Source organism: Sceloporus undulatus, chromosome 2 (assembly GCF_019175285.1).
Source record: "Sceloporus undulatus isolate JIND9_A2432 ecotype Alabama chromosome 2, SceUnd_v1.1, whole genome shotgun sequence".
NCBI lineage: Eukaryota > Metazoa > Chordata > Lepidosauria > Squamata > Phrynosomatidae > Sceloporus > Sceloporus undulatus.
Genome location: NC_056523.1, coordinates 227984544 through 228011332, shown reverse-complemented (window position 1 = coordinate 228011332; position 26789 = coordinate 227984544). Strand labels below are relative to the sequence as shown.

General features: G+C 43.6%; 1 protein-coding gene across 3 annotated transcripts in view; it reads right to left on the bottom strand.

Annotated features, from left to right (window-relative positions):
- KANK2 (KN motif and ankyrin repeat domains 2) overlaps positions 1-26789 on the bottom strand; it is a 198076-nt gene that overhangs the window by 6567 nt on the left and 164720 nt on the right. For all 3 annotated transcript variants that reach the window (XM_042450146.1, XM_042450148.1, XM_042450147.1), the window contains 9 exons: positions 23037-23149; positions 20263-21831; positions 11605-11712; positions 11412-11514; positions 10398-10631; positions 8277-8364; positions 7350-7569; positions 5020-5162; positions 1836-2036 (listed from right to left, as the gene is read on the bottom strand). In XM_042450146.1, the coding sequence (XP_042306080.1) occupies positions 1836-2036; positions 5020-5162; positions 7350-7569; positions 8277-8364; positions 10398-10631; positions 11412-11514; positions 11605-11712; positions 20263-21831; positions 23037-23073 (2703 nt within the window). In that variant the 5' untranslated portion in view covers positions 23074-23149. The remainder of the gene's footprint in view (positions 1-1835; positions 2037-5019; positions 5163-7349; positions 7570-8276; positions 8365-10397; positions 10632-11411; positions 11515-11604; positions 11713-20262; positions 21832-23036; positions 23150-26789) is intronic.

Here is a 26789-nt window from a genome sequence, read left to right as displayed (position 1 = left end):
TTATTTATACACTGCTCTTCAGCCAAGGCTATCAGAGTGGCTTACAGTTTGTTAATTAGACATTTCCTAGCCCTCAGGCTTCCAATCTAAAAAAAGGCTAAATGTCTCAGAAAACTACAGTTCCCAGAAATCTCTAGCATTGAGCCAGGGCTGTTAAAGTGGTCTCAAACTGGATTGTTTCTCCAGTGTATTTTGACCTCAGAGAGGTATCTGTAGCTACACTATACTGGGACATACGGATTTGCAGCCCCTGAGTGGATCATGATCATCATCATCATCATCATGATCATCATCATGATCATCATCATCATCATCATCATCATCATCATCATTTTTCCTTTATATGCCACCTTTCTCCCAGAAAGAGTACAGCAAAATAACAATGAGGCCTCACCAGCACCACTACACACACACTAAAGACCAGCTGAATTTGACAAGGAACCAATTCAAAAAGTCAGTTTATAGATTTCTGTTCTCTGTTTCTTTCCTTATTTGTTTAAAGCCATTGAATCTCATACACCTGCCAACTGAGGTTGGTTCTCCATTACTAAATAGTGAGGGACAAGTACTATTAACTCAGATACTTCAGTGCTGAAACCTGGCATATATTGCTTGTTTATTTCACTTGATAGGATATTTAAAAAATGCTGCATTGAATGTGTGTATGTAAAGCAAAAACATCTAAAATGGCTTGCTTTGTTTTGACCATACAGTGCAGAAGGCAGGCAATCATGTTGCTCTTACTACACCCTGCATACCCTGTATTATTGTGGGGTACAAATATTGTGTTATATTATAATCACAGTTACATAGAGGCCAAAAAGCATGGACCTGGACAGGCCATGATGACCTTTAAGTTAACTTTGAACTTCTCATGAGTGGTCACACTCATGTCATTTAATGGGTGTATGTACTGCTGATTTCCAATCTACTTCCCTGCTGTGTGCATTTTCTCTTCAAGTTAACTGACAAAGGTTTGTTAACCTAAAGCATAAAGCTATCTTTCTGCTAGCATCCTTTGCATTTTCCTATAGCTCAGTGGTCCCCAAACTGTGCTCTGTAAGGAATTTTGGAGTTCAGCTTCAGATTAGACTAAGACAACATGGCTAAGGCTAATGGGAGCTGAGGTCCAAAATCTCTTCAAGTGCATAGTTTGGGATCCACTGCTATAGCCCATCCTATTCCAAGCATCCTGGAATTGTTCTAATTTTATTACAGCTTGATTAAATCAATGTCACTACCATCAACCAAAAATATTCCTTTTGAACTCTGAAATCAAAATCATCAACTAGGTGGAATGGCACTCACACATTGGCTCAATTTGAAATGAGGCAGAGATGATGCCAGATTTCATACTGACCCCTCAACACAGGCTGGCCACCCCCATACACATGCAGGCAGCCTGGTTGAGCCACTGTTACTTCCATCATCCCCTGATTAGAATTCTGCTTCTACTTCAACTTTGGTACAAGCTGCTACTTTTAATTTCATTAGTTCTTTTGAGTGTGTGTGTGTCTGTGTGTGTGTGAATGCTATTGCATGAATGGTTATTTTCCCCTTTGCTGTTAGTCAATAAAATTAAGTTGTACTTTGCACTCTGAGAGTTCTAGTTTTTCAGAACAGTTGGACAAAAAGTAAAACCCTAATTCGTTGATTCTTTATCCAGAGTTCCTCTCGCTGTTATTAACTGAGCTATTAAAGTTCCCTTATTATATATTATTTATGGGTGCCCTCTTAGGATCCCAGCTTTTTGGGTAACATTGTGGGTGCTGAGATGGAATAAAAGGGGCTCCTTCCACTAGCCAAACACAGCTAATGGTACAGGAAAGACTCACATTGTCAGACAGGGCAACATCACAGCCAGGGGTGGCCAGCAGAAGGCGGACAATCTCAGTGTGGCCATGTTCACAGGCGCACATCAGTGCTGTGGAACCATCATCATCTTGCAAGTTGACATCTGCTTTGCTTGCTAGCAAGGCACGCACCATATCAAGACGTCCATGGCTGACAGCCAACATCAGTGCAGTCTGTCCAGCCTGCAGGAGTGGAAATGGAAAAGGCAACAGTGTTAAGCAATGGTGTTAACTCCTTGGGCAGGGAGAAGAAAGGGAGTCCTGGTGGTGCAGTGGTTAAATTACTGCAATTATCAAGGTTCTGAGTTCAATCCCAGGCAGGGCTCCAAGGTCCACTCAGCCTTGCATCCTTTCATAGGTCGGTAAATCCAGCTTGTTGGGGGCAATTAGCTTATGAAGATACAGAGGTGTGACCCTAAACCCAAACTGAAAGTTGCAGAACAAAAAAGTTTAGGGGGAAAAAAGAGCAATGATCATAAAATAGAAAAAGTTTTATTGGAAGCAAACTAGAAGAGTTGGATAAAAAATGGGAGGGATAGGTAAAATTAGCTTAACATTGTAAACCGCTTAGGGAGTGCTAGGGGCCATTCAGACTACCTTTTACCCCAGATCAGGAACCGATTCTTGCATGTGAAGTTCGTATTCACCCCGAATCTCCCACAAGCGAATTGGAGGCTTCCACAACCGTTTTGTGGCAAATGCCCCTTAGCATTTGGAATCAGGGTAAAAGCTGTATCTTTTGAAAAAACCTGGGTTCGGCGAATATGAACTTGCCCCCGATCATGATCGGGGCCAGTTCATGGGAGGGATTTAGGTCAGAGGAAGGGCAGAGAGCAGAGTATTCCCTCCCCTTCATCGGGACGAAGGAGGAGGAGGAGGAGGAGGAGGAGGAGGAAGCAGCAGCTAGGGAAAAGAAGGGATGCCATGCAATCAGGGTGACTGATGGAGCCAAGGAGCCAGAGGAAGGGCAGTTGGGCTGCCTGAGAAAGGGTCAAGTTCAAGGTAGGTCAGGGGGAGGGCACAGAACGGAACAAGCCTCCCTCTTGCACCAGGTAGCTCTCTTTTTATTTTTATTTTTAATATATTTGACAATGTATGCACATAGTTCTACAGGTAGATATATAGATAGATAGAATGTGTTCGCTCGCACTACTTTCCCTTTCATTTGCTTGCTCCACAGGCACTTTGCAGGAGGCTTTTTTTTTTCTCTGCGAATGCTACAATGCGAATGCTACAAATGTTTCTAACTCAATTTGGCAAATTGATAAAGAATGCTTTTGCACTCTAAGAAACTGGGCTGGCTGAGGGAAAGCAAGGGATGCAGAGATGGTATTCCAAGGTGAGGAATTAATTATATTATTATTATTATTATTATTATTATTATTATTATTATTATGAGGCATTCTGGGGTGGCAAGAAGGGAGGATGCAGGATGCAGAGATGGCATTAGATTGCATTTGGGGGTTAAAAACGGGGCCAAGGGAAGATCCATAACCTGCAGTGACCCAAATACCCACAACATACACACACACACACACAGGAGGTTTTTAAATTTGACAAAATATACACATTCTGGCACCTGGTTTTTTTAAAAACAGGAGGGGGGAAGCACACTTCCGATTGCCCAATGGGTGTAGGAAACATCGGCTATGATGAATGCGGAACTAAATTTGATTGACAGCAAAGGCGCCTTCATTTTACACCGATTTCTCTGAGAGGGCATTCAGGGATAAAATACCCTGATGAAATAGTGAGCACATGCTTCTGGGGGGTGGGGGGGTGGGACCGAATCTTCCCAGTTCCTTCCAGTTCAAAAAGGTCAATATGAATGGGGCCCTAGTTTACTGATACGCGGTATAGAAATGTACTTGCTACTGCTATTGTAGAAACCACTCTAAAGGATTAAGCACAAAAATTTGAAATAAACAAGGACATAGTGGACAGCCAAAAAGACAAACAAATGGGTCCTAGAATAGATCAAGCCAGAAATCTCCCTGGAAACCAAGGCCCGTTCCGCACGGGTGGAAAGTACGTGCCGCGCATGTACTAGGGTTAGAAAAAGGTGTCCTTTCCGGACGCCCTAACCCTAGTATGCACTCGGCGCGTACAAAATGGCGGTGCCCATTCTACAAGGGCACCACCATTTTGATGTCGCGGACGCCTAGTGTCTGCACATCGTGCGGCAGAAACGATGCCATGATTGCGGCATTGGCGAATTTTTGTGCCACAAGAAGAAGCTGAATTTTGCAGCTTCTTTTTTGTTGAGTCTGGGAATCGTGCGGTTTGTCCGCTGCGGTTCCCGGACGCAGCAACCAGCGGCGCCGGCAGACCGCCCTTTTTGGGTGGTCTGTAAAGTGCCCAAGATAATCAAATTGAAGCTGTCGTACTTTGGCCACATCAAGAAAAGGCACAACTTACTGGAAAAAACAATAATGTTAGGAAAGATGGAGAGACAAGAGGAAATAAGGTAGGTAGATGGCTGGGCTCTATTAAGGAAGTCACAGAAATAAATTTACAGGTCTTAAGCAGAACAGTGGAGGACAGGGAGTCCTGGAGATGTCTCATCCACAGGGTCACCATAACCAGATAAGAACAACAACAAACACAGACAAACTCCTGATTTAAATACAATTCTTTTCTTAAAATTCTTACTACAGTGGACCCTTGGTATCCACTGAGGTTTGGCTTCAGGACCCACTGTGAACACCAAAATTTGTGGATGCTCAAGTCCCATTATATACAATAGTTTAGTACAATGGGGTTCCTTATATAAAATGGCAAGATCATGTTTTATTTTTTGGATTATTATTATCTGAAAAATATTTCAAGCCATGAATGGTGAAATAGGTGGATACGGAGGCTGAATTTAATGTGCTGAGTTCGCTTACCAAAAAATGGCAGGAAATGAAAATTCATGCAAAAATAAAAAGGAGATAATCTTAAAGCTGCTACATTTCTTTTTTTTTCCCTCTCCCTCCCTTCCTCCTTTTTATGCACTATGTATGTGGAGGAGAGAAAATGAAAAAGTAAGGTTTAAAATCATCCACTGCTTCAACAAAGTGGAACAGTTGGAGGTTTGAATTCCCAACCTTGGCAAAAACAATATCCTTCCCGTGGCTATCTTGTCTGATTTGTACATCCCACTCTCTGATGGGAATTTGGTTACCTGGCTGGCTTTGGCATTAACGTTGCCCATTTTTAGCAGCTGCACAATGGTCTCCATATCACTTTCTGACCGGGAGGCAGCCAGTGCTGTCAGCATGATGGCTGTATAACCAGCTTTGTTCTGTTGGTCCACATGGCACAAGCCTAGAAGAGGAAAGAAGTTATGAGATACCTCATTCCTTTGGACATTGTCTTGCAGCCCCAAATCCAAACCCCAGGCACAACAGGCAACTATCTGAACCTGTTTTCAAAAATATCCAGGGAGAACCCATCATTTCCCCAGATAACCTGGTATTGACAATAACTCCTTGTTTATGATTAGCTTAAATCCAGTCTGGCGAATTTTGGGATTCTGGGCAATAATGTGTCACTCCTAGGACCTACTTGGGGCAACATCAACTTCCTCCCTGTGACAAAAGAATCTGGAAAAATAAAACCAAACCAGAATTGGACAGGAATCCACCTGAAGAAATAAGGGTTTAAACATTAACAAGGGGCTCATATGTTCACATATTTGTTGCTTCTAAAAGCTATGTAAGAGGAAAATGTTTCTTTAAGTAGTGTCAAAGTACAGTAGTGTCAAAACACCATAAGCTGGAGCGTGTCCAAAGGAGGGCAACCAAAATGGTGAAGGGTCTGGAAACCATCAAGCCCTATGAGGAGCGACTTAGGGAAATGTGTACGTTTGGCCTGGAGAAAAGAAGGTTAAGAGGTGATATGATAGGCCTGTTTAAGTATTTGAAGGGGTGTCATATTGAGGATGGAGAAAGCTTGATTTCTGCAGCTCCACAAAACAGGACACAGAGCAATGGATTCAAACTGTAGGAAAAGAGAATCCAGCTCAACATTAGGAAGAACCTCCTGACATTAAGAGCTGTTTGAGAGTGGAAACACTCCTTCGGAGAGTGGTGGAGTTTTCTTCTTTGGAGGTCTATCAATAGAGGCTGTGTGACCATCTGTTGGGGTGCTTTGATTGTGAATTCAAAGCCTTTGAGGTCTATTCTATGACCTGATTGTTGGCCAAAGGATGGCCTTTGAGATCTATTCTATGACCTGACTGTTGCAATTCCTGGTCTTGATTTCTTTTTCTTAGCTGTTGTTTATTGAGAATGAATGTATTATGTCTGCTTGACATGATGGAAGACTAGTGGAGACAAAATATTATTATTGTTGTTGTTGTTGTTTATTTATATAGCACCATCCATGTACATGGCACTTTACAAACAAAGAAAATAATTTTCTTTGTTATACTAATGTTGATTGTTTTTGCCTGCCACTCACCAACTGTAACATCAAACATAATTTTATAGCAAGCCATGTTATAGATAATGCATTTTATGTTCCTTAAGCAATAATGTAACTTTCAGTCTGTAAAGGAAGATAATATTGCATTTTCAGTTTTTCTTAAAATATCTGATTCTTTCCATCCCTTCAAAATTTCCAGAAATTGTAGACCCATGGGCTCTATTATTCCCAACTCTGATCTTGGTTTCTTGCCCATTGCACCTTACGCAGTCCTCAACAGACCCAGATCATTCATACCAATGAGTGCTTTCACCCAAGAGCTGAAATGAATTTCAGAGATGTTTTTAGGAGTTGTAGTCTAGTAGTGATCAGGACTGAAGTCAAAAGAATAGGACTCAAACAGCCACATGTTTTAGTTTAATGCTCACATTAACTAAGTCTTAGTAGAGACGTCTCGTATTTAAAAAAGTACTGAAATTAGAAACCACCAAATACTTGTGTCACAGGAAAGTGTGGTGTAGATATCTGGGGAAGCCAAGTGGGTCTGACAAGGACATCCGGATTATTAAATTTGGTCCCTGAGCCTGAGCTCAAGCCCTTTCCCCAAATTTCTCTTGATATAAATCCCAGCTGACATGGCATAGTGGCCACAGACACAAACGAATTTCATTGTTAGGAAATTCATCCTCCAAAATATTATGATCATGTGGGTTTAGCCTCCAAAATACTCAGCACTTTGGAGCTGTGAACCACATGAAGTCTAGAGATCCTGAGCAACCCAAATCCATGTGCTACAGCAGTGATGGCGAACCTATGGCACGTGTGCCAGAGGTGGCACTCAGAGCCCTCTCTGTGGGCACACGTACCATCGCCCCAACACAGAGTTTGCCAGAGTTTGTTACTAGAAAGCCAGAGGGACATGGCACTTTGCAATAAATAAGTGGGTTTTGGGTTGCAGTTTGGGCACTGGGTCTCTAAAAGGTTCACCATCACTGTGCTACAGCAAAAGTGGCCAGATGAGTCATCATCTCATGAAAGGGGACTTCCTTGAGTCCCAAATTTTTCCATTTCTCTGTGCTCACCTACCTGTTTCAAGAAGTTTTGTGACAACAGGGAAGTTGGAATGTGAAACAGTGTAATGCAGGGCCGTGTTACCATTGGCATCGGCCATATTGATGACAAGCTCCAGCAGTTGTGGGGAGATGGCTTGAAAAGCAGTGAGATGCTGTGAGACCAACTCTGGATCTGCTTCTTTGTGGCAGGAAAGCCTCAACCAATAAGGCAGCACTGTGGTATATGCCACTTTCTAGAGTAATGTAAAGAAAACAGCAATAACAACACATTTCAGGTATGACACTAGTATGTCCTAGTATGTCTTAACAAAATCAATGGTCTTCTTTAAAAATCTAGCTTTCATTTTATTTTTCTAGTGTGTTTAAATGACAATCTAATCTGCCTTTGGTTCAAACAGCATGACTTCACCAAGTGGAAGTGTGGTTTTGTGAAGTGCAGGGAAGTCCCTGTGAAGATATTCCAAATTTTCCAACAGTAATACAGATATTCCAATAGTTATTTCCTATTAGACATCTCCTCTTCATCTGGCTACATGTCAAAAGACCACTTTAGTCATTACTGGAATATACATGAGCCCAGTGTGGTGTAGTGGTTTGACTATTGGACCAGAACTCTGGAGACCATGGTTTGAATCCCAGTATGGCCATGAAAACCTACTGGCTGATCTTGGGCAAATCACACTCTCTCAGCCTCAGAGGACTGCAATGACAACCCCCCTCTGAAGAAACTTGCCAAGAAAATCCCATGATAGGTTCGCCTTAGGGTCTCCTTAGGTCAGAAATGACTTGAAGGCACACAACATGATCTCACAAATGCCTGTCCATAAAACTGGAACTGTCTAGTGTGACAGTCAAAGAAATGAGCATCACAAATGGAAGTCTATATGACCACCCACATTTTAAGTTTCCCCCCACTTTCCCAAACTATATATATGTATACCATCTCTTCATCCATGTGTGCATTGGAACTATCCAAGTATTTCTGAAGAACTTCACAGGATGAAAGCAGCTCCTTGCTGAGTACCATACTGGTTATAAAACAGAAGAGGGAAAAGGGGGATATATTAGCGTTTGAATGGAACATACTTGGTGAAAGTAGTATTTGCATGAAACATGCAGATTCAGTATTATATGTAGCAGTCTCTGTGAATCTGTGGAAAGCCTTGATGTTAAGTGTACTTAACCAGAATTCACCTTAACTTTTCCTACTATGTGGCTTATTGATACCTATGAACTAGAAACTCTGGCTTACAACAAACTCTTGTTCCTTAAACAAGCCAACAAACCAGTGGCATCTCTAGTGTTGGTGTCACCCAGTGTGGGTGCCTAGAAGGGGCTGCTGGGGAGAGGTGGTGGTGGCAGCCTGCCTTGCCCACCCCATTGTGTTCCTCACCTGTCCCCCTCTCCCCAGTTGCATGCCAGCTGCCACCCAGCCAGCCCCAGGAAGGGACACCTACCCTGCCCAATCTCTCCTCCCACTGCATCACTTCATCAAACAGCCATCTGGCCATCACCTGCCCAGAGACCCAACTAGGCCTGCTGGGAGGTAGGCAGGCAGCCAGACAAGTAGGAGGTGATGGAAGGCAAGCATGCTGCCCCACCATCTCTGCTGCCTTGGCTTCCTCCTCATCCATGAGAGACAGGGCAGTGGAGAAAACAATGGGGGCACATGCATTCTTGCTTCCCCTTCTCCGGTGCCTTGTTTCCCTCGTTCAAGAGAGCCAAAGCAGTGCATAAGGTGGGAGAGGTGTATGCTTGTCCCTCCTTCTCTGGTGCCTTGTCTCCCTCATCCAAGACAGCCAGGGCAGTGGAGAAGGTGGGAAGGGCACTTGCTTGTTCCCCCCCTTCTCCAGTGCCTTGTCTCCCTCATCCAAGAGAGGCAGGGCAGTGCAGAAGGTGGGAGAAGCGCATGCTTGTCACTCCTTCCCTGAAGTTTATCACACAAAGGAGATCAGGAGTTTATCCCGTGAATATCACAGAAAAAAATCACATAATTACGTGAAATGATTTCACATGACATTGCACAAAACCTGCCATTAAAGTGGTCACAAAGAAGCATTAACACACATCTTTTTACTTTCAGGATTTCAGTGACAATGCATTTCCGATAACACTTTATTTGTGCAATTGCATGTGATATTCATTCACATAATGACTCACTATTTTTGCTTTATTTGCGGAATGCTTTAAATGCACTTTAATCTCTCTTTATTGCCAAAATTAGCCCCTGTGAGATAAACACCTCTGGTGTCTTGTCTCCCTCGTCCAAGAGAGCCAGGGCAGTGGAGAAGGTGGGAGAGGTGTATGCTTGTCCCTCCTAGAATAATAGAATCATAGAGTTGGAAGAGACCACAAGGGCCATCCAGTCCAACCCCCTGCCATGCAGGAACTCCCAATCAAAGCATCCCCGACAGATGGCCATCCAACCTCTGTTTAAAGACCTCTAAGGAAGAGACTCCACCACACTTCGAGGGAGTATGTGGTGGACAGCCCTTACTGTCAGGAAGTTCCTCCTAATGTTGAGGTGGAATCTCTTTTCCTGCTGTTTACATCCATTTTTCCGCATTCTAGTCTCTGGAACAGCAGAAAACAAGCTTGCTCCCTCCTCAATATGACATCCCTTCAAATATTTATATAGGGCCTCTTAACCTTCGCTTCTCCAGGCTAAACATACCCAGCTCCCTATGTCGTTCCTCATAGGGCATGGTTTCCAGACCCTTCACCATCTTAGTTGTCCTCCTTTGGACATGCTCCAATTTCTTCACATCCTTTTTGAATTCCAGGTGAGGCCTGATCAAAGCCTTCCCTTGATCTAGACACTAAACTTGCATTGGCCTTTTTAGCTGCCGCATCGCACTGTTGAATGATGTTGAACTTATAGTCTACTTGGACTCCCAGATCCCTTTCTCACGTAGTCTTGTTCAGCCAGGTGTCCCCCATCCTATATCTGTGCATTTCATTTTTCCGCCCTAAATGCAGTGAGTTTCTCTAGGGAAGACAATGTGGAATAATCAGGGTGCAGAGGCTTGATAGCCACAAAGATGCCTGCAATGATAGTTACCCAGTGGTGCTTGCTGGTTCCTTGCTGGGTCCTGCTGTTGGTGCTGCTATTTCCCCTCCCTCACTGGGGACTCTAGGATGAGTGGTGGCTGGTCCGGGAGGCTTTTCAGACTCTGCTACAGCTGCCTGCGCTGCAGGGAGCCCTTCACTTGCCTCATGGTATTCACTCTCTGTGCTCTCGTTGTCCGAGACATTCTCAGCGGTACTGGAATCCTCAGAGGAGGTGGACTCGTACCTGAGCAGGGGCAACAGGGCATGAGAAGGGTCACAAAAGGTTTAAAAAACCAGTCTTAGACTTATTGGAGAGGTTGAGTAATGGAGTCCTGGCTTCCTCCTGGCTCTATGTCATTAAAGTGGGAGATTTTCCTTATGTCAGGTGTGATTATTTGGGACACCCTGAAAAATACATGACACTCAGTGAGGAAAACACAATCTGTAGTCATGGGTATTATGGTATGTATGTGGTGGCTTGCATGCTCCTGTGAGGCAAGAGTGCTACTGTTGGGGTCTCCCACATCAGAGCTAGACTAAGTGTGCCAAACAGCTACTGGGCAGCAACAGTAGTGAAAGGTGGAGGATCTCTCAGAGACAATGGCAGTGGCACCATAGCTAACTCTTGTTGGTATTGCACAGAAGGAAACACTAATAAACTCCTTTTGAATGTCTTCTACCATGCAAACCCTTGGATGAGACAATCCAAAATGAAAAAGGTTGTGCCAAAAGATCCCAGGTCGAATGGCATTCAAAAAGCTACTGATTTGAAGATTCTCATGCATAGGGTCACAATAAGTTGAGATTGATATGATAGCAGTTAACAACAACAGTGTACTGGTGTGATGCTGTTTTCCTATATTCCAGGTTAATTAAATGTTAAATCAGGCAACAGGAGGATGGGAAACCATTGGTACTGCTATCTAACTGGAGCCACTGGGCCATGTTTCGCCTCAGGAGGATTCAAAAGCAGACTGAAAGCTCTTTCCCATATCATAATTCAGGAGTGGAGGCCTCACTGTACCCGCCATTGACGCTCACAAACTGGAGGTTCTTTTTGCTGGCCAGAATCTCTGTAGGTTCCTCCTTCTTTTTCATGATTGACCGGATCCCTGACGTGAATGAAGCTGTGGGGATATTGAAGAAGAAGACAGCAGTCAGGCAAGGGTGGTTCCCTACAGGATTATTAATGCCTCTTTCCAACCCATATTTCTTACCTTGATCCTCTCCTTCAGTCTGGGTATTTAATTTAGATTCTGTTGCTTGCTCTGCCTGGAGAGAGTCAGTAGCTGAGTGCTCAGCTTTCTCAAATGACCTCTGAGGCTCTGAAAGAGGAAAAAGACAACAACAGCATCAGCATTTGCCTCTTGGTATCTCTCTGATTTGACCCACAGTGGAGAGAGAAGGAGAAAGGCAATGCCTTGGGAATCCTGAGTGAAGCTGGACATCCTGGCTTGGTCTTTTCCCCTGCTGACCCCACCATCTTCAATTCCATTAAATGCCAGGTAAGTTAAGGTGAATTCTTATTGAACTGGTTCACAGTGGGGTGGCGTGGGGTGACTAGATAAAATTTAGGTTGCCCTGAATCTTCCAGGAAGATGAAGAATTTTTTGAGAGATGAAAGAGATCAGCAATGAAAATACTCATGCAAATAATGATTAATAAATGGAAAAGTGATTGGCCATTTTAGGGATGTTATTCACTGACTTTCATAACTGTGTATACTGGCCTCTATAAATTCTTGCCAGCAACTAGAATGGGCATCATATGGCTAGGAAGAGAAATGGGAGAAATTCTATGCCCGAAGGAAACACAGTTCCCAAAAGATTGAGAAAATCCTCCTCCATTCCTCTCCTCAGGCTCAATCTCTCCCATCCTAGTAGTCCCCAATGGCACTCACAGTGATAAAACCTATCACCTTCTCTGGTTTTTATAAATGACTGGATCACTGCCCATGGAATCACTGTCCTTGACTAGGCTGTCATACACCTGCCTTGTGTCTTACTTTACAGGTATCATAGCTAAGGCGCGTTACAGAACGCCCAAGAAGGGCGCTCTGCCACCGCCGCCGGTTGCTGCGTCCGCAAACCGCAGTGGCCAAACAGCGCGGTTCCCAGATGCAGCCGAAAAGAAGTGCCAAAATGGCACTTCTTTCTGCACCCTGGAAGTGGTGTCGCGAGGCGCTAGTCACACACTACGCGTCCGCGACGTCAAAATGGCAGCCCCCGTGTGGAATGGGCGCCACCATTTTGTATGGACTTGGTCCGTACTAGGGTCAGGGGCATCAGGAAATGACACCCCTTTCTAACCCTAATACGGACCCAGTCCGTACTATAGGCCCGTCTGTAATGGGCCTTAGTAAACTAAGTAGATTATACCTCAGTTAACCAAGCAGATGTGCTCCTGGGCATTACTTCTTTAACAGAAAATTTGATAGGAGAAGCCTTAGGCTTAGGTTCCTAAGCCAGAAAAAAACAAAATAAAAAAAGAGCAGTTAAATATGTTTTAGGAAAGTTTTTATTCAAAACTAACAAAATGCGTGCCAGGATGACCAAACCAACAGCTCCATCCCTGCTATAGGCTATTCATCCCAAGGTGACTAGAAATTCCCTTTAGCTTTCATATTGGAGTTTCTTTGTATCCAGAAGAGCTAATAGCACATCTCACAGATGCAAGTGAAACCCAACATTGGAAAGAAGAACTGATTTCTGTTGGACTTTCCTGAGATGTGGAGCTCAGGTTGGTCCTTGTCCTGTGAGAAATCTTCTCTTCTCCAATGTTTTGTATCTTGTAAATGGCCCATAATTAGTTTCCAATAATCTTTTCATTCCAGGACCTTTGATCTCACCCTGGGAACTTGACAGGCTATTTTAAGAGCTTCTCTTTCCTTCAGTCCTGCTGCAAGCAGCTGGTAAAAAATCACCATCATAGATGCACGCAAGTCTTTCAATATAGAGTGAGAGCTTTGCGTAGATTGGCAGGTCAGAGACAAAACATGAGGCTACATATTATTTAATGAGCCAAGAGAGAAGAGGATACTGGTGGAATTCCCTACCAGGAAATGCTGGATCTTTTCCTAGAAGACTAGTTACTTTTTGGCAGTGAGAATTTATCTGGTAGGAGCTAACATTTAAGCTTTTGTAGGATAGCCCTGAATCTTTCATTTCTGAGCAATAGCCAGGAGGATTGCAAGGTGCTTAAAACATTCAGAGCATAGACCTATAGCACTGATTTAACTATAAATTGCACAAGATCATTTACCATATACACTCGGCTATAAATCGACTTCATGTATAAGTCAAGGGAAGGTTTTGGGACCAAACTTGTGGATTTTCATATGAGCTGTGGATAAGTCGAGGGTAAAATTTAGGGGCATGTAACAAAGGATATATGAAGCAAATACAGTGGTGCCTCGGGTTACGAAAGTAATTCGTTCCGCGGCCGCTTTCGTAACCCGAAAAGCCTTCGTAAGCCGAATTGCCATAGGCGCTAATGGGGAAAAGCCGCGATTCCGTGCGAAAAAGCCGAAAAAAGCACCAAAAGTTTTTTCGTAACCCGAAAAAACATTCGTAACCCGGAACAATAATTCCCTATGGGATTTTTTCGTATCCCGAAAATTTCGTAACCTGGGTATTTCGTATCCCGAGGTACCACTGTAATGTCAATGAACTTACAAAATTCCAGCAGGAATAACTGTTTGTGCTCACACTAAGTGCTGGATGGATGAGAGAGTCGAAAGAGGGGGGATCAATGCTTCCAGTCCAGATTGCACTCTTCCCTTTCACCAGGGTTAAAGTACAGTACTTACACTGACCAGTAGATAAGTTGACCATGATTTCTTGGGTCAATTTTTTGACTAAAATTTCTAGACTTGTACATGTGTATATACAATATATATGCAAATTTAAAATGACTACAATTAATTTTAATTTCACAAACATTGTGAAAAGGATGCTTTTCCTAGGCTTCCAAGGGAGTTCAAAAGCCTAGGGATCTTACCACATGGGGAGGGAAGCAGCCAATTCTCTTACCACACAGGAGTGAAGTACCCAAACTCCATGGATAAACGGGGATTAAATCAGGGACAATCCCAAAAGTAAAAAGTGTGCGATTTTGTCTACTTTCTGCATGGGTTAATGTTGGATTAATGCTCAATTAGCCTGACATGTCTGAAAACAATCCCTCTTTTGTGGGTTATTCTGGGATCTAAGCCCCGTTTATCCACGGGATTTGGGAACTTTCTTCCCGTGTGATAAGGTTCCTAGGTTCCTAGGAGTAGCTGCTGAGAGGATCCTTCTTTACATCTCCAGGAAATTTCGGGTGGTGCCACCACGAGAAGATCTGAAGTCCTGGACAGACTTATTTGGGGACAGACTGTCTTGCCCTAAGCGTTTCCCACACCTCCCACATACTGTATATCTCAAAAACAATTTAACCTTCAGTATTCTCTCCTTAGAGACTAAGCACTGGCTATACCTGTTGCAAGCAAAGAAGATCCCATGCATTCTGTTCCAATAAGGACTGCTCAGTTTACTTTTCTTTAGCAACTCTTAGTTATTCTTCTTGTTTTTTTTAAAAAAAATGCTTTCTGTTAGTGTTTTGCAACTCGCCACTAACATGTCCATGTTATAAGTACAGTCGGCCCTCGCCTTACGCGGGGATCCGTTCTGGATCCCTCCGCGTAAGGTGAATTCCGCCTATGCTCAAGCCCCATTGGAAACAATGGGGCTCGTGCATGGCGGCGTGGCAGTGCGGCAGTGCGCAGGACGCAATGGGCATGTGCGCTCATTCAATTGAATGGGACGCGCTGCCCCTTCCGCCCCGTGGCTTGAGCACGGACATGTATGTTTTTCTTCTCCTCCTTCCATAACCTAATTTGTGCCAAGATGTCATCAGAATTTAGCTAAGGAGACTGTTTTTATTACCAGGGCTAAGAAGCTCTAAAAAGGCTATGGAAATTTCCAGGACTACGGAGAACAACACTATCCCTCCTGGGAGTGTGGAGGCTCTCTGCTACCCATTATATTATCAGAAAGAGAACTGCCCATCTACCTCCATTCAGGGTGACCAGATGTCTTCATTCTCTGGGACCTCTCCTTCCCTTCCCCCTTTTTATACTTAACTAACAGTTTCTAACACCACATTCTGCTGTACTGGCACTCCAGGCCTCTTACAACAAATAACAAAGTACCAGTATCTGCCTTCCCCCTAAGCCTATCCAGTCTGTAGCTAAACTAAATATTTTGAGCCCACAACTCTTATTTCTCCTAACCCATTATCCCCATCCTTTCCAATATCTATTTACTTCTGATAGAATCCAAGGATTCTAACAGTCTGCCCCCCCCCAAAAAAAATCACCTTATTAACAAATAAAACAGATCAGTGAACATTAAACATGTAGAAATGTAAAAGTTAATCATATGGTGGAGCAGGTTTATTTGGATATTTTTGATGGAATTTAGCTACCAACTGAGGGGCATTAACAGGACGGTGATGGACCCCATTCATCATGGTCTTGTGAAAAGTGTTTCCACCTAATCAAACATTGTATTTGACCCCAGTGAACTCTAGAGTCTAAATTTTTGGCCACTTCAAAATGTTGTTTGCCCTCAATCATCATGGGCAGGGGTGGATGGTCATCAGTTTTCCAGCACAAGGTGTTCATGTCCAGTTTTAGCAGGCTGAAGTGGAAAACAGGATGAAAATGTCTATAAGACTTAGGTAAATCAAGTTCAGCAGTTACATCATTCATCAATCTCTTGACCCCAAAAGGCCCGATATATTTTGGTCCCAATTTTTTAGAAGGATGGCAAGTTTTTAAGTGCTTTGTAGACAAGTACACTTTGTCTCCAGGTTTAATAGCCCACCCTTCACATCTCTTTTTGTCAGCAAAATGTTTGTATTCCTTTTTGGCTGCTTCTAAGGCTGTCACAATCATAGGAACACCCCTCCTTGATTATAGCAATCCATTGCGACACCAAAATAGGATCAGAGGGTTCAGGTGACAGCGAAGGCAAAGTTTTAGGTGCATAGCCATATAGGAACTCAAATGGAGAGCTGCCCGTGCTCTGATGAATAGCACTATTAAAAGCAACCTCAGCATGTGGCAATAAATCAACCCAATCATCCTGAAGGTAATTTGTGTAACACCATAGGTACCTAGCCAACTAAGAGTTTGTTTTTTCACTCTGGCCATCTGTCTCTGGATGATGGGATGTGCCCAAGGCAACCTCTACTCCCAATTTTTTCTGAAGACACCTCCAAAACTGAGAGGTAAATATGCTCCCTCAATCGCTCACTATTTTGCCTGGTAAACCGTGGTACTGTATTTATAACAATTCAGCCAATTGGGGGCATTGGCACTCCCTTGCAAGCTACAAAGTGTGCTTGCTTTGAAAACAAGTCTACCACTACCCAGATGCCATTTCTCCCCTTACTCTCTGGCAAGTCAGTTATAAACTCCATGGCTATGTGTCTCCATGGCCCAGTTGGTGTGGGTAAGGGGTGTAGTAAGCCTCTGGGTTTTCCAGTTAATGGTTTAGCTCTGGAACAAGTTGAGCATCCTTTCACATAAGCGTCTACTTCGCCCCGCATTCCTTCCCACCAATACCATTGGCAAATTTTATGCCAAGTTTTTGAGTATCCCCAATGTCCAGCAGCTTTGGAGTCATGACACAGGTCTAAAATCTTTGCTCTCAAACTAGCAGGTACATAAATTTTGTTGTCTAACCCACAACCCCTGAGCCTTTTGTTGAAGTTGTTCTTTGTGTTTACACAGCCACTCATCTGTGGCAGAAGCTTGTTTGATTTCTATTAATATCGCATCTAGGGTGTCAGAGGAGTCTGGTCATGCGCGTTTGCCCAGGCTACGAGTCACCACTGCTAGACCCAGTTGTTTCAGGGCGAACAGCATCTGTACTGGAGGCTGATCTTTTCCTGCATGTTGGGGGAGTCTAGACAAAGCATCTGCCAACACATTTTGTTTTCCTGGAAAAAAATTGAGTTTGAACTTATATTTGTAAAAGTCCTTGGCCCACCTGCGCTGTTTGGGGTTAAGTTTCCTGAGGGTCTGGAGGGCTTCTAGGTTATGATGATCAGTCCACACTTCGAATGGGTGCATGTCTCCCTCCAGGAACCGTCTCCATGACTCTAAAGCCCATTTGATTGCAAAAGATTCCTTCTCCCAAACAGGCCATGAAATCTCACTTTTATTGAATATTCTGGACAAATAAGCACATGGCCTTAAAGCTCCTGATTCATCCCGTTGTAACAGCACTGCCCCTATGGCATAGTCACTAGCATCTACCTGTACCACAAAAGGTTTGTCTGAGTCTGGATGTAACAGGATTGGTTCAGAACTGAACAGGCATTTTAGTTGTTCAAAAGCCTTTTGGCAGCGGTCAGACCAAGCCCAGGCATGGAGGGTTTTGGTTTAGTGCCTTTTCCTATGCTTCCTGGCCCCTTCTCAACCATTACTCTCTTGGTTTTTAGCAGATCGGTAATGGGTAAGGCAATTTCAGCAAAGTTAGGGATGAACTGTCTACTGTATAGAAACTGGCAAATCCCCCCAAAAAATTGTACTTGTACTATGTGGCCACATTCTGGAAGAATTTATTTCTGATGTTTTGCTTTGCAACTGTGGCCCTTCAGAGAAGATGTTAGCCACAGGTGCAGGTGAAACATCAGGAATAAATTCTTCCAGAATGCAGCCACATACAGTGCTTCCTCGGGTTGCGAAATTAATTCGTTCCGCGGCCGCTTTCGTAACCCGAAAAGCCTTCGCAAGCCGAAAACCCATAGGCGCTAATGGGGAAAAGCCGCGATTCCGTGTGAAATAGCGCCGAAAAGCACCAAAAAATTTTTCGTAACCCGAAAAAACATTCGTAACCCGGAACAATTATTTCCTATGGGATTTTTTCGTATCCCGGAAATTTCGTAACCTGGGTATTTCGTATCCCGAGGTACCACTGTAGTCCAAAAACCCCACAGAAATCTATGGATGCTGACTGACTGTGTGAGTCCATGTCCCCCAAATGCTTATGCAAGAAGGAGGAGAAAAACAAACCCTCTTAGAATCACATAATCCTGGAGTTGGAAGAGACCCCAAGGTCCCTCAAGTAAAAAAAAACCCTTCTGGTATGCAGGAACTCACAATCAACGTACCCCCCAAAGATGGCCATCCATCCTCTGTTAAAAAATCTCCACTCCCCATCATCTCCGAGGCGCATTTCCCCTGTCGAACAGCTCTTACCCTCAGAAAATTCTTACTAAGGTTTAGATCCAATCTTTTTTCCTGTAGTTTGAATCCATTGCTCTTGTTCCTGTTCAGTGGAGCTGATGGAAACAAGCTTGCCCCATGCTCAATATGATATCCCTTCAAATATTTAAACAGGGCTGTCATATTACGTCTTGAACTTCTTCCTCCATGCTAAACATACCCAGCTCCCTAAGTCTCTCCTCATAAGGCATGGTTTCCAGATCCTTCACCATTTAGGTCACCTTCCTCTGGACATGATCTTGTGTACTTGTTTCATGTCATGCAAAATGCACAATTTCTCTTAGCCACTTCCTTCCCATCTGTCCTGGAGCATCCTTCCTTCAGAAATGCCCACAATAATAGGTAAACATAATATGCAGGCTATATGTAATAGAAAAAAGGAGCAGTTGGGGACAGTGGGAGAGTATTTCTCCTCCCTTCATGGCCAAGATGTTTGGGATCTTATGAAATAACTGCATAACTGCAGATTCTTTTTGTACAATATTGCCAAAATCCAACCATATCTCTCCACCTCTACTGACAAGATCCTGGTCCATGCCCTAGTGATCTCACGACTGGATTACTGTAACGTCCTCATGGCTGGGCTTCCTCTTTCTCACCTCCGTCCTTTAATCTCTGTCCAGCATTCAGCTGCATGCATTATCACTTCCACCCACCGCTCTGACCATATCTCTCCTGTGTTGGCATCCCTTCACTGGCTCCTTCTCCCTTTCCGCATTCAATATAAGCTCCTGCTGTCGACATTCAAAGCCCTCCATGGACTGGCCCCTCCTTACTTATCAGACCTTCTTTCTCCTCACCTTCCCACCAGGGCCCTCCGTTCTGGTAGTCAAGGGTTCCTGTCTCAGCCCAGGATTTCCTCTGCCCCATCCCGGATTTGCCCCTTTTCACTTGCTGCCCCTCACTCCTGGAACCTTCTTCCCCCACAAGCAAGAGCCATCACTTCTTTAACCAGCTTCAAAACGGAGTTGAAAACCATCCTGTTCAGAGAAGCCTTCCCAGGCATTGCATAATTGTTGCTTACTATCTGATGTTCTTTTGGTGCCTGTTTATCGAACCATTTCCTGTATTGCTATGTACTGTATATGTATTATCCTACTTGAGAGTATGTATTTTCCCTGGAAGAAGATTAACCATCCATTATAAAGCCAAGCCCTCCCTCCAGTCCATCTGCCTTGGTCCAGGCCTTGGAGGTAGAGAGGAACTGCTGGACCTCTTACCCTTTCCCACCACCACTCCCTTCTCCTTCTGTGTCATGTCTTTTTAGATTGTAAGCCCGAGGGCAGGGAACCATCTAACTAAAAAGATTGCATGTACAGCACTGTGTAAATTTACAGCGCTTCATAAATAAAGGTTAATAATAATAATAATAATAATAATAATAACAACAACAACAACTGACAGTTTTACAATGACTGGAAATACTTGAACTTAATTCTCATTGTTTTGTTGCATTACTAGGATAAACAAAATAGAGATGAGACACCTCTCTGAGAATTGGCTAGGCTTGTGGGAAAATATGCCAAATATTCTCTTGTCTTGGTGTGTATGATCTCCTCCCCTCAAAGAAAACTGAACAGACATCCCATTCCTTTACCTGTTAAGTCTTGCTTCCCATTCCCATCCTCCTCTGTGCCAGCAATGCTGATCTTTTTCACACAATGGAAAATAGAAGGAAGGCTTGTTGGTCCCGTATGGACAGGGAATGTGGTCTCCATCACTTCACTGCTGTGATAGGTGGCACAGAGCGGCTTCTTTGCTTCATTAGACTCTGCATCTTTGCCTACCAAAGCTCTGAGGCTGGCATAAGGCTCCTTGGTCTCGAGGGTTTGTGCTCTCTGTGGCCTGTGGTCCATCCCTGTCGCTGTGCTGGCTACAACCTCTGGCTCCCTCTCTACTTGGACAACCTTGACTGTATCCACCCGCATAGGGGCATCTGGTGGGCCCTGGGAAGCCCTGTGACCCCAATGTCCTGGGCCTTCTTCCTCTACTCTCCATTCTGTCAGGAGACCCTCATACCTTGTGGATGTTTCTTTGTCTTCCTGATCCTTGCATTGATGCTCCAGTTTCTGATGGGCAGCCTGGAGTTCTTGGAGTGCCCTCTTCAACTGTGTCTCTAGAACAGCAATCTTGGTAGACAGGGCTTGGACAGCTTGGCGCTGCCGTTCCTCCTCAGAGGAAGGCAACCCCAGCTCTTCCTCCCTGACTGCCACCCCAACATCACATCTCCCTACTTCCCCATTCCACTCTCTCTCTTCAGCTGACCTACTCACATCTTCTGACCTCATTTCCTTCCTGTCCAGCCTGACCCCAGTGTCAGGCCTTGCTCTGCCCTCCTCTGCATTTCCACCTGCCCCTTCCTCAGGGATGTCTATGTAGAGCTCCCCCCTGGACTTGCCTTTACCATACCCCCCAGGATGCCCCAAGAACTTCTGGCTTTTGAGCTGGACACTAAGTTGCCGCTTCTCCTCCTGCAGCACTGAGATCTTCACTTGAAGTACAGGAATCATCTTAACCTGCTCTTCTAACTGGCGCAACTTCTTCAAGGCCACAGCCATCTGCTCCCGGACATGCTGGAGGTGTCCTGGGGTTGCGGAGACTGGCGTTGACAACCCAGAACCAATTGGTGTGAATTGTCCTGAAGCGCCTGGCTGTGAGCCATTGTAAGAAGTCTGGCGGGAAAGGCTCTGGCTTCCCACCAAAGAGCTTGTTGACCCAGATACACTGCTATGGAGGCTCCCAAGACCACTTGCTCTGGACCTTTCTCCATCTCCAGAATCCGCCTGGTCTTCCAACTTCTTCCTGGCATCCAGCAAGGTCTTCTCCACACGGGCATTGAAAGTTCCCGGTGTGGTATTAGGGTACTGTGGGTAGAAGCTTCGTCCACAATAAGAATAGGAAGAATGGCGACTGTCCATGCTGATGTTGGAGCAGAGGGACTCAGTGGAAGTCCACCATGAACCTGTGTAGCCATAACCCCGTGGCAATGAACTGTAGCGTGGTCGCCGATGGACCGGGATCCGCTTAATTGTGTGACCTTTCTCAATATCATCCACATACTTGAGAAAGTCCAGGTCTAGGCGGTAGCCATAGGGGGTCTCCACTGAATAGGGCAAATCCTGCTCCTTCCCATGGAAGGCTGTAGCAGAGGTGGGATTGGGCTTCCCTGCAAAGCACAAGGGAAAAGAAATTAGCTTAAAACACTGCTTTCTCATCTGGTCCAAGACTCTTGTGAAGGGACTGACCATTTCCATTACATACTGGTATCATTATATTTTATTCAGATTTATCCAGTAATCTTTTGTTTGTTTTATTTTAACTTTTTTTTATCAAGTGTCTAATGCCACTGTAATTTTGTCACCAGTACATCAATGTTGCACAAGTACATTGTTTTGTTTGAATGCCTTCTAATGGATGTTGTGCCACAGACAAATAAAATTATCTATCTACTGGTGTCATCATGCCCTAGTTCAATAAACATATGTAAAGTTTCCAAACTACAGCAACCTAAGATCTCAGAATATGTGTACATATATTCAATGGGCCAGTTTAGTTTGCTCCATGGACAGTTTTTTAACTCGAAACAGTTAATGTTTATTATTATTCTATGGCATTGTAGCAGTTCCCTCAGTGGCACGAGTTTCCAGAGTGTCTAGAATTCTTCTTTCTTGGCTAATTCCATTGTTAAGTTTTTGCAAAGCTATGTGTATAATACTTAAATGTGCTATCTCAGTTAACCTGTCTACATCCATAATAAATGCTTCAACAATTTATCCACAGTTAAATACCTACACAGGTATAAGAAAGCACCCATGACCCCAGTAGTTACCCTTGATTTTATCACATAACTATCTTCATGTAGGAGCTCAGCAAAATATGGGGCATCGTCTGCCATCTAGCTGTGTAAGTTACTACCAAAAATGAATGATGTAAATTGTAAGCCTTGTTGTTGTGTGCCTTCAAGTCGTTTCTGACTTATGGGCAACGCTACCATGGGGTTTTCTTGGCAAGATTTGTTCAGAGGAGGTTTACCATTGCCTTCCCCAGAAGCTGAGAGCATGTGATTTGCCCAAGGTCACCCAGCGGGTTTCATGTCTGAGCTCGGAATCAAACCCCGGTCTCTCAAACCACTGCGTCACCCTGGCTCTCGTGATTTTTTTATGCACAGGTATACACAGAAACTGCTGCAGAGCCAATATAAGTATTGTGTATCAATACATCCTTAAGTACCAAGTTGTAAAGACAAACAACAATAACAATATGTCTCTGCTTGTGAGTTTCCAAATTTGGACATCTAGCTAAGTCCTGTTAGAGGAAGAATATAGACAGACCCAGATGTTATCCATCAAAAAGCAATTTACATGCACCCACCTGGGAAAACCGCCTCCATGTGTAGAACCTGAGCCATTCTTTAATACTGATCCGAATTCACGGGCAGAAGAAACAGAGAGGTCTTCGCAGAGCACAAAGAACATTCACACAACCTGCAAGGGAAGTACACATACTGTTCATATCCACTTCTGCCTGGATCAAGCTGCTGTCAGACTGCTTCCCACACATAAAACATTGTTAGAAATAGAAAACTGGGAAATTTTGATATTACAGAAGCCAGGCCAGTTGCCAGTATCATCTTTTGTATCCAAAAATGGTTAGTAATAAATGTTGTTGTTGTTAGCCTTCAAGTTGTTTCTGACTTATGGCAACCTTAAGGTTTGTCCTAGCATGTTGTTGTTTTACAAGATTTGTTCAGCGGGGGTTTGCCATTGCCTGAGCTGAGAGAGTGTGACTTGGCCAAGATCACTCAGTGGGTTCCCATGGCCAAGCAGGGATTTGAACCCTGGTCTCCACAGTCATAGTCCAAAACTCATACCACTACACTATGCTGGCTCACATTTTAGTGTCAGAATTATGTGCTTCACTAAATGTGAAAGTGACACAGTGATTATTGTCTTAACAACAGGCATTATTCCTATCTTAATTCCTTCAGTTTTATAGGGAATAACAAAACAGTCAAGAATGTGCTCGTCCGATGCCAGTTTTGTGGCAAAACTGGGAAGTGAACCTAGCTCAAAGACAAAAACAGTACTTTGGTTCTTTTGGGGTCAGTTAGAATAAAACATGAATACAGAATTCTCAGGATTGTTCTTGCCTCCTGCTTCATTTATTGAGTCTCTCATTCTTAAAAGATACAAATGTCCAGCTAATGTGAAGCCCATTTTGTCCATCTTCGAGAAATGTTCCTTGGGCTTGGTTTACCCATGCAGCAGTATGTAGCAGCTGAAGAAGCTGCATTACTTCTGATAGCCTTTAGGGCTGAAGAGTGGGGTATACATACCATAAATAATAATAATAATAAAAATAGTTTACCAGGGGTGTGTATGTGTGAGAGAGACACTTTTTCAAACTTCCCTGTGAGAAAAATTCTGCAAATGGACACCAATATATCAAGAAAAGAGCTGTGGTGCTATCTTTCATCCCAGTGTTTAGCATCCCAATGTTTAGTGATGAAGAAATTTTGCTTTGTTAAACCTGGAAATGAAATTTTCCTTTGTTAAACTTGGAAAATGCTCAACTTCTACAGTCTAAATAGTATAATCCATTCTACAATCTTCTTTAGCAAGCATGTGTTGTTGTTGTTGTGCCTTCAAGTCATTTCTGACTTATGGCACCCTAAGGCGAACCTATCATGGGGTTTTCTAGGCAAGTTTCTTTAGAGGGGTTTGCCCTTGTCATCCTCTGAGACTGAAAGAGTGTGTCTTGTCTTCCAACATTTCAAAGATCAACACTGGGAAGATAAGTGGCCAAGCAACATCAGAGTCGAAACGTCTCCTGTTCTCCAGGAGTTCTCAAAGATTATTGCCAATGGCTCTGATATTACATTTGCCAGTTCTTTTCATACTCTTGGATGTAGTTCATCTGGTCCTGGAGACTTTTATTCATTGAGATTAACAAGGTATTCCAGACCATGGGATCACCCCCAATATTTCTCTAAGTTTACTGAAATCCGCTCTCCTAAAGTCTAGAATGCATGTCTGACTATGTCTGGCTTCTCCTTTCCACTGTATAACAAACTCCAGGAGTACATGGTCACTTCCACCTAAGGATCCCACCACTTGCACCCCATTAACCAAGTCATCCTTCTTGATTAGGACCAGATCTAAAATAGCTGATCCCCTTGTTGCCTCTTCCACCTTTTGTCTTTGAGGCAAGTAAGGAATTTGCTAGACCTTGAGGATTTGGCTTAGTTTTGAATTCCAGCAAATATAAGCATAGTTGAAGTCACCCATCACTACTCATAGAGAAAAAGCAGCCAGCCCCTTTCTCTCATATTACAGCCCTGATATGAAATGAGGCTCTCATATTAGTTAACTATAGAATTTAATTTAATAATTATATAATTAATTATATAATTAAGGCAAGAAGGCACATCCCAGTCAAAGGATTCAAAGATAGTCATGCTGGTTAGGGGGATTTTGAGAGTTTCAGTTCCACAACAAAAACATTTCCAGCTGCAAACTTTGACGCTGAAACATAAATTGAGTGGCCTTTAGGCAAACTGGCCCCAAACATGTCAGTGACTGATGTGAGGGACAAGATAACGGCCACTTCATTTCAAACTCAGAAAAGAGGCAGCCTGACAGTCCAATCTTATTTTAACTCTGAGAATGGGTCAGTATCCAAAAGGGCTAGCTCCAAAGACTGAAGCAGCCTAGATTCAAGGGTTGGTGTCACCTGGTGTGGCAGTTCATGGTGTCAACCCGTTCCCATTGACCTCTTCCCATTCCATACCATACAGAATCCTTAGAAATGTTTTTTGTACTAATGTTACTCAAAATTATAATTCCCACATATCACCCAATGTCATGGTAGCAGTTGCGACATAAAGAACTGGCAAAATTAAAATGCAATCTTTAAATTACAATAGCATATGCACCACCTAAATGTATTTACATATACATAGTTTGATGTGGTTACAGTGAAAATTTGGGAAAATTTGATTTTTTTAAAGAAAATTTTAAAATAATAATTTTTTAACAATTTTTATTTCTTTATTTTTTAAAAAAAATAGATTTGCATTTTTAAAAACAAACAAACTGGGGCCTCTCCTTTCTCCTCCTAGTGAGCATCACCCCACTGGCTCTTATAGCATTTTAAAGGGACACAAGCAAAGTCATAACCCATTTCTTCCCAAATGCTGGTGTGGTCCCCATCCTCTGCACCCCTCTAGTGACTCCACTGACTTCAGAGGCTAAGAACAGGCCCATGACTATATGAATACAGCTCTGTTTTCTAACAGAGGGGTACAGCAGTTGGAGTGGGGGAACCAAAGGGAATGGCCTGGATGTTGCTGGTGCCCAAGATCCCTTCCAGCATTTGACTGCTCAACAGCTGCCTCTCTCTGCCTCATGTGAGACTACTCTTGCAGGGACTCCTGCCTCTGAGATGGGCAGCTCTAGCAGGTCCAGTTTTCTGGTGGCTGTGTCATGCTAACCTATTTTACCTTATGGACTAGCACTGACTTACTGTTGAACATAAAGAGAACAAAAATAATGACCACAGGGGATCTACATTAGTTCAACATAGATACAGTGGTACCTCGGGATATGAAATACCCAGGTTACGAAATTTTCGGGATACGAAAAAATCCCATTGGAAATCATTGTTCCGAGTTACGAATGTTTTTTCGGGTTACGAAGAAAATTTTTGGTGCTTTTTTCGGCTTTTTCGCACGAAACGCGGCTTTTCCCCATTAGCGCCTATGGCAATTCGGTTTACGAAGGCTTTTCGGGTTACGAAAGCGGCCGCGGAACGAATTACTTTCGTAACCCGAGGCACCACTGTAATGAGGTCACCTAAATAGTTAAAGAGTTCCTGAACCTTGGATCAAATACTGATAATTAGGAGCCCTGGTGGCGCAGTGGTTAAATGCCTGTACTGCAGCCATTCACTCGAAACCACAAGGTTGCGAGTTCAAGACCAGCAAAAGGGCCCAAGCTTGACTCAGGCTTGCATCCTTCTGAGGTCGCTAAAATGAGTACAGTACCAAGACTGTTGGGGGCAAATTAGCTTACTTGCTAATTAGCTTACTTGCTGTTCACCGCTATGATCTTTGGAATAGCGGTA